The sequence below is a fragment of the Hoplias malabaricus genome, chromosome 15, assembly GCF_029633855.1.
Source record: "Hoplias malabaricus isolate fHopMal1 chromosome 15, fHopMal1.hap1, whole genome shotgun sequence".
NCBI classification, from domain to species: Eukaryota; Metazoa; Chordata; class Actinopteri; order Characiformes; family Erythrinidae; genus Hoplias; species Hoplias malabaricus.
This window is the reverse complement of record NC_089814.1, coordinates 28,502,182-28,516,291: the sequence shown is the minus strand read 5'-3', so window position 1 is coordinate 28,516,291 and position 14,110 is coordinate 28,502,182. Positions and strand designations below refer to the sequence as shown.

The window sequence follows — 14,110 nt, the reverse complement described above, 5'->3', positions numbered from 1 at the left end:
TTTCGTTCACGTTCTCGTCCTTTTGGGGTACTCTTTAGGTTGTTGTTTCTTCAGGTGAGGTTGGAGCGTTCTTGCAGTGAGTATGATGCACCCGCATCCCTCGTCCTGCCACTTTCACGGCCGTGTGGGTCACTAGGAGCACTTGGTGTGGTCCAGTCCACTTGGGTTGGTTCCACCTTCGTCTGCGGAAGTCTCGCATCAACACCCAGTCACCTGGCTTGTGGCTGTGGAAGGGCTGGTCGGCTGGTTGCAGCAGCACTGCTTTCACCTGCTTAGATATGGACAGAATCGTCTCGAGACGCAATATGTTGTGAGAGAGTGGGTCAAGCTACTGGTTATCAAGTGGAGGTGGACCTAACCCCGTGTTGGGAGACCTGCCAAACATTATCTCAAAGGCACTAAGATCTTTTCTGTGGTCTGGTTCTGCTTTGCCAGAGGACCAAAGGGGAGGAACTTAACCCAATTAAGGCTTGTTTGTTGTGTCATTTTGCAAGACCATTTTTAATGGTTCTATTAACACTTTCTACTGACCCAGCACTGGCGGGGTGGTGGCATGTCTATTTCTAGGTACTTAGTTAGACTAATTAGGCCTGTATGTACAAATGGAGTGCCATTATCACTCGAGACGCGTTGTGGCAGGTCCCATCTGGGGATTATTTCTCTGAGGAATGTTTTGGCTACTGCCTCGCCATCTTGAATACCTGTGGAGAAAGCTTCAACCCATTTACTGAACATGCATACACAGACCAGGAGAAACCGCTTCCCTTCTGCTGGTGTTAGTTCCACAAAATCATTCTGTCAATGGAATGGCTCTGTCGCTGGGGGTTGACCTACAGGTTGTTGCGACAGGGGTTGTTTGTGCCTGTGTGTGTTTTGTGCACACGTGAGGCATGTTGAACAAAACCTTTGGGTGAGTATAGAGAGTCTGGGTGCATACCAATGCCTGGGTATCATATTTTATCATTCCCTCCTTTTGCTCATGTGATAACTCCCATGAGCAATAGCAATTAACCCTTTTATGTATGTTTCTGGGAGACATGGTCTGTTCGTTGTAGTGTGTACCCATACTTAATGCACTCTGATTTGGACCACTGAGCTTGCTCTGCTCCAGTGGCAGTGGATTGAATAGCCTGCAGAGTGGGTTTCTCTTGATCTGTTACAGGAAGTTGTGTGGCGGCGACCGGAGCTGTGAAAGCTGTGTGTTTAGCTACATGAGTTTATAATTATCCCATGCCATGTCAAGTTTCATGGGGTTTCACACACATGCATATCTAATAAATGTGATATAAATGTATTAATCAAAATGTGATATATTGATTTCTCAGTTATCACATGTTCTAAAACATGTTAAATCAGATCTTATATTAAGCCAATTTTTTGGCTCAAATCAATAATGACTCAATTCATATCAATAACTGTTAACCATTAATCAAACTGGGGATAAGATGAATCTCATTGTTAATAATACTTTTAAAATCTCAAATATTTAGAATAAAAGTCAATCAAACCATCACCAAACTCAACAAATTCAATGATAATTAATTAATCAATTTCAACAAGTTGAAATTTGAAACAAAGTATCATAAAATGAAACAAATGTAAGGTTCAAGTAAATCAAACTGTCACCTCAATGAATCAACTCAGTGATTCAATCTGGATCAAACCTATGACTCAAATCTAAGGTTCAAATGAATCAAATTGTCACCTCAATGAATCAACTCAGTGATTCAATATAAATCAAACCAATGACTCAACCGAATAACCTATTCAAATGAATCTCGCTTTTTTGTCGCGCAGTGGCCTCTACGCGGCAAAATAGGGGATATATATATATATATATATTTTTTTAATTATTATTTTTATTTATATAGACATGTTTGCATAAAGTCTATATAAATAAATCTATACGTCATGCTAAATGCATATATATATTTGCACCAGAGCTCTGGGGGATTCCATTCAGTCTTAGGTAATCCCTTGAAATCACATATTTCAAATCAGCATATAGATCTACACATAGAATAGAAGCATTTTTATATATTTTTTCTAATAAATACTTCGCATGGTCTATCAATAAAATCCCCTTTATTTATTATTTTTTTTATCATTAGTTTCTATAATGTTATCTGATCTGCAGATTTATAGTAATTATCTAGTCAGGCAGTTAACTTAAGTTTTGAGAAGAAGAGAGTACTTCCCTTTTCACTGTGTCAGTGGGTCCCATCTCAGCATGTCCTGCCTCTCCGCCGCCCATCACTTCTAGCAGTGTGCTGTTTCTGGTTTTTCTTCCTCCTGAGTATATTGCTCTGGGCAGTCTCTGATAAAATGTCCCTGTTTGCCACAATTGTAGCACCGATTCACCCATGTATCTCTCTGAAACACGTTTGGCTGGAAAGCTGGCCCATTGCCTGCAAATCCTCTTCCTCTGCTTTGCCCTCGATCCCTCCATTGTCCTCTTCCTCTGTCTTCTTCACATGAAACGTTGGGGGGGGTGGGGGGTTACAAGTTGCTTGTATCATTGTCAACATGCCGTTTTCCGTCGTCAACTTGCTTTTACCATCATCAACTTGCTTGAACCAAAGTGTCTGCCCGCTTTCTTTCTTTTTTGCCTTATCTCGTTCTCAGTCGGGCGACATGACTTGAAAAAAATCTTCAAAAAATTCTTCTCTGAACTTCCGTCCTCCTACTTGTAGCGGGTCAGACAGATCAGAGGTAACTCTATCATGTCCTTTTCAGTCCAGTATCCGATTCCCTCCTGCTCTCTGTCCAACACTTTGATTTCCCGCTGCAGATTGACATAGGGACCGGGTGCTGGATGCAGGTCCACTGAGGCCTGGTGTTCCGGTGGGTTGTATGGTGGAGGTGGTTGCATTGCCACTTGCTCAGGTGCTGCTGCGGCTTGGTTGTTCTCTGGTACGGTTCTTTTCGGTGGGGCGGCATCGAGGTCAGGATCGGCTGGAAAAAGGACACTGAGACACTGGTTTAGTTTTGCCCCCTTCCCTTTTGCCTTTTTTTTTTTTTTTTTTTTCTTCAAATATTTAATCACCGCTTATGGGCACCCCACAGGTACTTTTTCCTTTTCTTTTGCACAGTGTTTAATCAAAACTCGTGGGCACCTCACGGGTGGTTGTTTCACCCTGTCCTTGATCTTATTTAATATTTCACACTGAGGTTCCCAGTAGTCAGGAATCCGAAATATCTTATCCACAATGGGACATATGTTACACTATCAGTGCCACAATCCTGGCTCATCTGACTAAAAAGAGCCGCAGTGCGAATCTTATAATTAGAATATTATATATATATATATATATAAAATATATAGTATAATTTAAAAAAATTGTTAACTGGGATCCCATCTTGCTCTCTTACTTGATTTAGTGACTCAGATACATTTAGCCCCAACAACAACGTCTCACCTCCCTTTATCTATTTATTCACTTAGGTAACCTGTACCTAACACTAGCACTCCTTCCCACGGTCCGAACCTGTTACTCTAAAAGTACGTCTAACAATTAGAGGCCTTGCTATGAGCAGGCTACTCTTTTCCTTTTGTTACCCTAGTGATACGTCTACCACCAGAGACCTCGCTATAACCAGGCTAGTCTTTTACTCCAGTGATAATAATTTTTATCACTAGAGGCCTCGCTATGAGCAGGCTACTCTTTTACTCCGGTGATATATTTTACCACCAGAGACCTTGCTATGACCAGGCTAGTCATCACACATTACACCGTCATGTAACTACACTATTTCAGGACGGAGTGTTTAAAGGGAGGTGGAGGGGAATAATTTAAACTATAATTAATCTCGAATAATTAGACTGTCACTCACCACCAATGTTTGTAGATGAGGCTTGGATTGTTAGCGGAGGGATGAACAGTCACACGCACCCCCGCGGTACTATTTTTTTCTTCTTCCCTGCCTTTGGGTCCAGTCTCTGCCGGAGAGCGTCCTCGGTCCGTGTTCACTGCTACTCTCTCCGCCACAATCCGTTGCTCATCCTGCCGACTACGCCAAATTGTGGTGGAAAAATCATGACAGAAAATAAGACAGCGCTCTGAGTCTCTGAGTCGGCATCAAGTAAGACAGCATTTATTAATTAACGTGAGAGAGGGACGTGTGCGCAACGCTGTTTTTCACCTCTCTGCTGACCATTTTTGATCAGCGTCTTTTTATACATGGAAAACCCTTTGAAGTACACCATTTGTTCGCTCTTTAACATTTCAGTCATCTTTTACTGTATCCTGTTCACAAAACTCAGAGTTTTTCCCACCATTTGTTTACCCCTATCTCCTGTATTTCTAACACCTTTCCAGACGTGGCCTGTGCCTCCCCCTCTATCTCCTTGGTCTGGAGACAAAGGGAGGTGTCGATATGTTATTTGAAACACACACACACACACACACACACACAAGTCTGCGGTCTCACACAGAGAATTAGGAATAAAACAATTTCAGTTTACACAAACATGCGTGGCCATTGCTGATTAAATATCTCTATTGATTATGAATCATTTATATAAACAAATTTCCATCACACCTTCCTCTTTATGATGCGCCAAATGTTCTCTATAGGTGAAAGATCTGGACTGCAGGCTGGCCATTTCAGTACCCGGATCCTTCTCCTACGTAGCCATGATGTTGTGATTGCTGCGAAATGTGGTCTGGCATTATCTTGTTGAAAAATGCAGGGTCTTCCCCAAAAGAGATGACGTCTAGATGGGAGCATATGTTGTTCTAGAACCTGAACATAGTTCTCTGCATTAATGGTGCCTTTCCAGACATGCAAGCATACTCATGCAACCCCATACCATCAGTGATGCAGGCTTCTGAAGAACGGAGCGTTGATAACATCTTGGGTTATCCTTGTCCTCTCTGGTCCGGATGACATGGCGTCTCAGTGCTCCATAAAGAACTTCAAATCATGACTCATCTGACCACAGAACAGTCTTCCATTTTGCCACACTCCATTTTAAAAGACCCCTTGCCCAGTGCAAATGTCTGAGCTTGTGAAGCTTGCTTAGAAATGGCTTCCTCTTTGCACTGTAGAGTTTCAGCTGGCATCGACGGATGGCATCATGGATTGTGTTCACTGACAATGCTTTCTGGAAGTATTCCTGAGCCCATTCTGTTATTTCCGTGACAGTGGCATTCCTGTTTGAGGTGCAGTGACGTTTAAAGGCCCGGAGATCACGAGCATCCAGTAGAGTTTTACGGCCTTGACCCTTACGCACAGCAATTGTTCCAGATTCTCTGAATCTTTTGATGATGTTATGCACGGTTTCTGATAATAACTTAAAAGTCTTTGCTATTTTACGCTGGGTAACACCATTCGGGTATTGCTGCGCTATCTTTCTGCACCACAATGATGGAATTGGCTTACCATCTTGGATTCAGAGAGACACTGACACTCTGAGAAGCTCTTTTTATACCCAATCATGTTGTCAATTGACTTAATTAGTGTTAATTGGTCTTCCAGCTGTTCGTTATATGCTCAATTTTCATTTTCCAGCCACTTATTGCTACTTGTCCCAACTTTTTGGGCATTTGTTGACACTGAAATTTTTAATCAACATATTTTTCCTTTAAAATGTTACATTTACTCAGATTAAACTATTAATCTGTCATCTATGTTCTATTACGAATAAAATATTGACATTTGCCATCTCCACATCATTGCATTCAGCTTTTATTCACAATTTGTTTAGTGTCCCAACCTTTTTGGAATCCAGTTTGTATATAAATAAGAGGTTGCTCTGGGTTTTTATAGTATTTCTGTATACAAAGTTAAAATTACTGAAGTTTACTGAATTTTCTGACATATTTTATGAGATAGCTTCTTATGTACTCTAATAATATTTCAATAATTCCAAAGAACTGTAATAAATAAAATATTATTTAAATTTATTACAATATCTGCGTTTTGAAATTTGAGTTAAAGCCAAACAGCTGTGGCTTTGCATACTCACTGTTAGCAGAATGCCATACATCCTGCCTTGACCATGATGAAATTTAAACAATAGATTATTTTGACATAGTGTACTGCCATATTATGTTATTTCTGGGCTCATCGGTCCATTTAAGGGAAGACTGTGGTGCTGACCTGAAGGAAATATTATATGTAAGGTTTTTTTGCCTGGCTGGCCTAGAAGAGGCATTTGCACTTACTGACTGACTGACTGAATGTTGAAAGTAGGAACTGTTAATTCAGCTGTATTTCACAAAGAAAATCTAAGGTGGCACCACTACAGGGTCTGTTGTTAGTTCTCCCATATATCACATTCCAGTTTGTGAACTAAATTTGGAACTATTCGGCGGTGACCAAACCTCCTATTTTCCCTGGACAAGTACTCTCTTTGGGACCTAAAAAATGTGTCCAGCAGGGATTTCTCAAAAATGTCTGGGATTTTGCTGCCTGCAGGCTTTCCCCCATCCCATTTCTTGCTATAAGCCCTAAATCCTTCATTAAAATGTTCACTTTTTGAAAGGTGAGCAGAAGGTGTGAGGGTTGAAGTGATCAAGGGGTCAGAGTGTTGATAGCTGAATTTGCACACACTCATGCCGCTTCAGCACTCCAGCGTCCACCACGGTGAACAGCTCAGTGTTTTACTGGAGCCTCAAACAGAAATGTGTTGAACATTGTTGAGGTAATATCATAGTCTCTTAGTCTTGTATAACTGTGTGTCATCTGCGTAACTGTGGAAGGTAATGCCATGCCTGCTAATAACTCTGCCCATTGGCAGCATGTATAATATGAATAATAAAGGTCCTAAAATGGAGCCTTGGGGAATTCCAAATCTCATTTTTTATGAATAGAAGAAACATTATTTACTTTTACAAACTGGTAGCAATCAGTGAGGTAAGACTTAAACCATGATAGGGCCGTTCCTGTTATTCCAACCATGTTTTTTAGTCTTTCTAGCAGAATAGTATGATCAATTGTATCAAAAGCTGCACTGAGGTCGAGTAGAACTAGCATGGATACGCAGCCTCGATCAGAGGCGAAAAGAAGGTCGTTTGTTATCTTAACTAATGTTTCTGTGCTATGGTGTGGCATAAAACAAGATTGAAATTTTTCATATATGTTATTCTTATGCAAGTATGAGCAAAGTTGTTGGGCCACAACTTTTTTTAAGATCTTAGATATGAAGGGAAGGTTAGAGATAGGTCTGTAATTGGATAGTACACTAGGATCAAGATTCGGTTTCTTGATCAGGGGTTTAATAACTGCTAGTTTAAATGCTTTGGGTATGTGACCCAGTCTAAGGGACGAATTTATGATTGTTAAAAGGGGATTGATTATGACTGGTAATACTTCTTTAAATAGTTTTGTTGGTATTGCATCAAGTGTGCAGGTCGTACAATTTGAGGAGTAGATTATTTTCTCCAATTCTAACTGTGGTAGTGGGTCAAAGTCCTCTAGACTTTCTTCTATATTTTGTTCTATATCATCCACCCCAGATGACAGACAGGCTGGATTTAGTAATATGGTATTTATTGTTTGTCTAATATTTTCAATCTTGTTGTTAAAAAAGTCCATAAAAGCGAATGGCTGGGATCTGTGGATCAGTAGCTGCCCGATTGTTTGTAAGTTTAGAGATTACATTAAAGAGTGCTCTAGGATTGTCTTTATTATTTTCAATCAGTGAGGACAGATGTGCTGAACATGCATTGACGAGTGCCCTTTTATATTCGATAAGGCTGTCTTTCCAGGCACAGTGAAATACTTCCAGTTTAGTCGACCGCCATTTCCGCTCTAATTTTCTTACGGTTTGTTTTAAGGTGAGTGTTTCTTCATTATACCAGGGAGCGAGTTTTTTCTGTCGTAGCTTTTTATGCTTAAGTGATGCTACACTATCTAAAGTTGATCGAAGTGTGTTATCTAAGTAGTCAGTTAGTCTGTCTAGCTCCAGTGGGTCTGCTGGACTACTGACTGAGGTCAATAAATCAGTGAGGTTTTCAATAAATTTAGGAGCTGTAGATGGGGTTAGTGAGCGCTTTAGATAGTAATGTGGGCATGCACATTTTTTAATATCTAAACTCAGTTCGTATGAAATTAGGTAGTGGTCTGAGACTGTGGAAGACTGAGGGAGAATAGGTTTTTTATGTTAGTGCCCAGGGTCAAAACCAAGTCTAGTGTGTGATTACAATAATGCGTAGGGCCTGATACATTTTGTGTGAAACCAACAGAATCTATGATTGATGTAAACGCCTTTTTAGGGGATCATCACTTTTCTCAAAATGAATGTTAAAGTCTCCTACAATTATTACTTTATCACAGGACACTGCTAAATTAGCAGTTAATTCACCAAATTATTTTATAAATTCTGAATAGGGCCCTGGTGGTCTATAAATATTTAATAAGGAGATTTTGTTCTTATTTGTGGCTGGGTTAATTATGTTAATGTACATAATTTCAAAGGAAGTAAAGTTGTAACCATGTTTTTATTTTTGTAAATTACACATAATCCACCCCTTTGCCCGCCAGTCTGGGGCTGTGTACATATTTATAGCCTGTAGGACTGGCTTGATTTAGTGCTAAATATTCATCATTTCTGACCCAAGTTTCACTAAGGCATAAAACATCAAATTTCTGCTCCCTTATTATTTCATTTATAATGACTGCTTTAGAGTTAAGTGCTCTTATATTGAGTAGGCCAAATTTTAAGTCTGAGGGGATGATACTGCGTTCTATTTTCTGATGGTTTAATAATGATTAGGTTATTGGGGCATGCTGTTTGATATTTTCTGGGTCTAAGTTTGGGACAGACACAGTTTTGTAACAAATGTTTACATTTCTTAGAGCAAGATTTGTAAATACATCTTCCCACTTACTATGGGCAAACAAATGGCCATTATCTGTAAGTGTATCCTTAAAATCACTTACCTGTTCGATGTGTAACCTACTTGCCTGGTTTGTGCTGGTGGGTGGGATAAATCAAGCCTGGCGTAGAACATCCTCATGTTCCCAGAGAGAACTGCAGAACCTAGACGACTAGGGTGAAGCCCATCCAGGCAAGACGTTCTGGAAAACATTCCCAGTGGTCGACGTAGTCCACGCCGACAGTGCCACACCAAACCTGGAGCCAGGAGTGGAGTGCGAAGAGCCTACTGTACGCCTCACATCCTCATCTGTAGGTGGACAAGGGGCTGGAGACGACGATCCTGGCGTCCGTCTTCTTCCGAGCGGTATCCAGAAGCAAACGATGGTGCTCCTTCAGGACCTCGCTGCGTCAGGCGGAAGGGTCGTTTATCCCCTTGTGAAGAACAACGGTGCCGAAGTCCTCACGCTGCCGCAGTGCCGGGGGAAGTCGCCTGGCAACATCCAGGACACGAGCACCTGGGAGACAGGACACAGTAGCATTACTTTTAGTGCCTGAGACTCTTAAATGTCTGACTATAGAGTTGCCAATAATTAGAACACCCTGTAACAAAAGCTATGCACGGACACATCTCACTGTTATTGACTTTCTGACAAGTAAATATCTGCACAGTTTTTTGTTTAACTTTACATGAAAATGGACAAAATCTGCAGATTATTAAAGCCAGAACACCAGAGCGAGGTGTTACTCCAAATAAACGAGGCTGTGAATTTGTTATGTTATTTGTTCCTTTATCATTTGTAGATTACTTGGTTGATAAAATGTTAAGGTGCTTGGTTTTAGAAATGTTCAAAAACGTAAATGTTAAAATGTTATCGAAATGCTTTAATGTCATCTTAACACAGTGCTTCAGTTGGTATGAACAGAAAATAACAGGCTTTATATGATCATACATAAACTGTCAGCAACTGACAAAATAAACTATTTTTATAGTTTGTTATTATTGTAAACATTCATATTCATATTGATATGAAGCACCAAAACTTCTCCAGGCTTTCCAATGACAAGGATATGTATTTTGGGCGTTCTTGTTTTTGAAATATCAGAAGCAACTCTGTGACATTGGCTAACGGCGGTCCAGCAGAACTAGGCTTGCCTAGTTTCTCTTTGTTTATACTTAAATTTATGTTTGCTCAGTTAATGTTGTCATTTCTAGGAGATGTTCTGCAAGCAAAAAGGGTATTTGGAGGAGGAGCTTGACTACAGGAAGCAGGCCCTGGATCAGGCTTACATGGTAAACTCTGATTATTTGAACAACCAAATAACTTTTCACACATTTTAAATGTGGTATTTATGAATGATCTGGTAACACTTTACAGCAAGGGTGCATTATTTATGGTACTTAAGATTGCATAAAGGAATGTGTCATGGAGTTCCACAAGTAGGTGGTTATAGTTAGAAGTAATTTTATTAAAACAAAGGACAAAACCAAATGTAAGAAATAAATATTTGAGACACAGAATACACAAACTAAAACTAACTTCACAAAGCTTACCCAAAACAATGAACAGATGTGGGCAGAAGCAAACACACACACACACACACCAGAAAAAGGAACACTGAAACCAAGGGACTGCATGTACACAGGAGAACAGACATGGAACACTTGAGAACATAAAGAGAGGGCAGGACTACAAAGGAGGCACATATAGGAACACTAATGGGGGACAAGGGAGGAGACAAAACAAAACAGAACCATGCTTAAAGGAGCACATGACAGACAACAAGGAAACTGACCAGGAAAAACACAAAAAAGGCAAAAGTGTGACAATATGACAGTTGTAAGCATTACTATACAATAATAATAATAATAATAATAATAATAATGCTTAATTTTTAAAAAACTGTCTTAAGTATCATAAATTAATGTACCCTTATTGTAAATTGTTACCAGTTATTTAACAGAAATAGATTTACATGACAATATACCCAAAGGAAACTTTGTAAAGTACACATGCAGTATTGTACTAGAATAGCTTGTGTGAACATGTGCCAAAAATTTCCCAGAGCTACCTAGATTACAGTCAGCAAAGAGGAAATTTTCTATAATTAATTGTAATTGTGGAATTTTTTTTGTCATTTTCATTGTTGTACAAGATTCAAGAGACAAACATCTTTTTGTGTACAAAAGCAAAATAGCACAACTAGAAAAGTAAAATGTTGTTGTGAGAGGTTTGCTTGTTTTCAATTTTCAAAAAAAAAAAAAATTGCCACAGTTTTTCTTTACATGATACAGAAATCTGCTGGTTGACCATCTAGATGCCTTCTGCTATTTTACCACAGTTTTTATGTCTTTCCAAACAGCAAATCCAAGAGCTTGAAGCCACCCTGTACAATGCACTCCAGCAAGATAAGGTAATAAAGTATGGTGAGCCATTGAATGAGTTGCAGAGAGATGAGCTGCGTACAGCTGTGGAGAAACTAAGGCGGCAAATGCTTAGAAAAAGCCGTGAATATGACTGCCAAGTGCTACAAGAGAGGATGGAGCTCCTCCATCAAGCTCATCAGGTACCTGTTCCATTTAAGGGTTTAATAACAATATTAATATTATATAGACCTTTTTTGACTTTATTGTGATTGATTGATAGACGGTATTCATTATGAGATTATTATATCTCACTTGTTAAATGATTCAAATTAGTTGTTACATTTGGGCACAGGTAAATGAAGTGGTAGATGCGTGTGCTGATGTTAACACACACATAGGTGATTTCCACCAAATAGGTTTGGTTCCTCTTTGGGAACCGAATTTGGAACCTTTTGATGCATTTCCATCAACATAAATTGGTTTGCAAAACAGAAAAAACTGTTCCCAGCGGAAACCTAAGAAGAATAGGCTCTTCTAGTGACAATTTCCTTGTGCGTATTGATTCCTTGTGTGTATTAAAGATGCTCAGGAAAGAGCTCAGAACCTCAAGTTATATTTTGTAGTTTGCTGTATTTTCTTCAGTGGCTTCAGAACTTGCTTTCACAGACCTTGGCAAAACTGTGTAACAGCATTTCTTGATATTGTGGTAGTGTTAAGTAACAACAGTTTTCTGAATACTCATGAGACTCATAGTTTATAGTTAGCAGCAACTTGAAAATTCTATAAATACTTTTCAATCCTATTTTGTCCCATTCTCTAATTTTTAAAAGTGTGTTACAATACTATCCAATCCAATACAATACTATCCAATCCAAGATATAGTCAAATTTAATAAAGTGTGATTTCTACATTAAGCATGGATATATATACAGGGTTGGCCATTTATCTGGATAATGGTTGGTGATATTAACTTCCTGTTTGTGGCACATTAGTATATGGGAGGAGGGAACTTTTTCAAGATGTGTGGTGACTATGATGGCCATCTTGAAGTCTGACATTTTGGATCCAACTTTTGTTTTTTCAATGGGAAGAGGGTCATGTGACACTTCAAACTTATTGGGAATTTCACAAGAAAAACAAGTGTGCTTGGTTTTAACGTAACTTTATTATTTTATGAGTTATTTACAAGTTTCTGACCACTTATAAAATGTGTTCAAAGTGCTGTCCATTGTGTTGGATTGTTAATGCAACCCTCTTCTCCCACTCTTCACACACTGATAGGAACACCGCAGGAGAAATGCTAGCACAGGCCTCCGGTATCCATAGTTTCAGGTGCTGCACATCTCGTATCTTCACAGCATAGACAATTGCCTTCAGATGACCCTAAAGATAAAAGTCTAAGGGGGTCAGATCTTGGGGCCATTCGACCACCAGTCCACTTTCCAGGAAACTGTTCATCTAGGAATGCTCGGACCTGACACCCATAATGTGGTGGTGCACCATCTTGCTGGAAAAATGCAGGGAACGTGCCAGCTTCAGTGTATAAAAAGGAAAACACATCATCATCTAGCAATTTCGCATATCCAGTGGCCTTGAGGTTTCCATTGATGAAGAATGGCCCCACTATCTTTGTACCCCATATACCACACCATACCATCAAGATGTGCAGCACCTGAAACTACGGATACTGGAAGCCTGTGATGCGGTGTTGGAGTAATTCCATTCATGTGGAGGTGGCATGGTTAAAAATGATCAAATTTACACCAAAAACAAATATCTTTGACATATATTTTGTTGTATAATGTTCTTGAAATTAATAACATTTCAGAGGTTTGTCATGCCGAAAATAATAACTTTATAGCAAAAATATCCTGAAATATTATAATATAATTATAAGGCCATATCACCCACCCCTAGTTTCCCTACATGTAGTGTACATATAGTGTTGCCTTTCCATACAGTGTACATCTCTGTTAAGAATGTACAGTATGAGGCTGGTGAAAAACAGCAGACAAACAAGCCCCCGTCCCATCATTAGCCTTACAGGCAAGCATCGGCATATGCAGATGGTGACACAAGGTACCTGCCTCTGGCTTTGAAGGCTTGCAGGCGCCATCCTGTGGTCAAATCCATTTGAAAAGTGAACAGACACGGACACCCCAATCCAGACAATCTCCTCAGTATCATGTCTGACAGAATGGGCACTTATTTAGCTTGGCATCTATATTTGTATTTGTGCCTGAACAAAATGGCACCATTTTAAAGCTGTCCTCCTGCCTTGCACCAAGTGATGCCAGGTGGGCTTTGGACACACACTGAATGGATGGATGGATGGATGGATAAATGGATGGATGAGGGCAGTTCCACAGACATGATATCTGTGCTTCTCTGTTGCACCATCAGCAAACATGAGGTAATATATTAAAACTCCGAGACGATAGCTCAGATTTTCAAACTTTGAGTGGAATGTTATTCCAAGTCCTAGGACTTTACAGGGAAAGGCTCTACCTAAGCAAAAACAGGAACCCAGCACCTTGTGATCTAAGTAGACATAATATAAAATATGTTCACTCAAGTACCATGGCATTTATAGTTTTATTTGTTAATAGCAGAATTGTATATTTTTTATGGGATTTGACTGGCCGACAGTGTAATGCCAAAAGTATCAGCCTAAAAGATTCCTAAAAGATGCACTAATTTTTCAGCATCTTGTATTAATAATGCATTTTTAGCATATACAGGGGTTGGACAATGAAACTAAAACACCTGCTTTTAGAACACAATAATTTATTATGGTGTAGGGCCTCCTTTTGCGGACAATACAGCGTTAATTTGTCTTGGGAATGACATATACAAGTCCTGCACAGTGATCAGAGGGATTTTAAGCCATTCTTCTTGCAGGATAGTGGCCAGGTCAC

The 14,110-nt window shown here is 39.6% G+C and overlaps 1 protein-coding gene across 3 annotated transcripts in view; it reads left to right on the top strand.

The window, feature by feature from the left end:
- jakmip2 (janus kinase and microtubule interacting protein 2) overlaps nucleotides 1-14,110 on the top strand; it is a 79,056-nt gene that overhangs the window by 56,622 nt on the left and 8,324 nt on the right. For all 3 annotated transcript variants that reach the window (XR_010795468.1, XM_066645401.1, XM_066645402.1), the window contains exons 18-19: nucleotides 10,041-10,118; nucleotides 11,189-11,392. Coding sequence is in view for 2 of the 3 variants with exons in the window: in XM_066645401.1 (XP_066501498.1) it covers nucleotides 10,041-10,118; nucleotides 11,189-11,392 (282 nt within the window). In the remaining variant the exon portion in view is untranslated. The remainder of the gene's footprint in view (nucleotides 1-10,040; nucleotides 10,119-11,188; nucleotides 11,393-14,110) is intronic.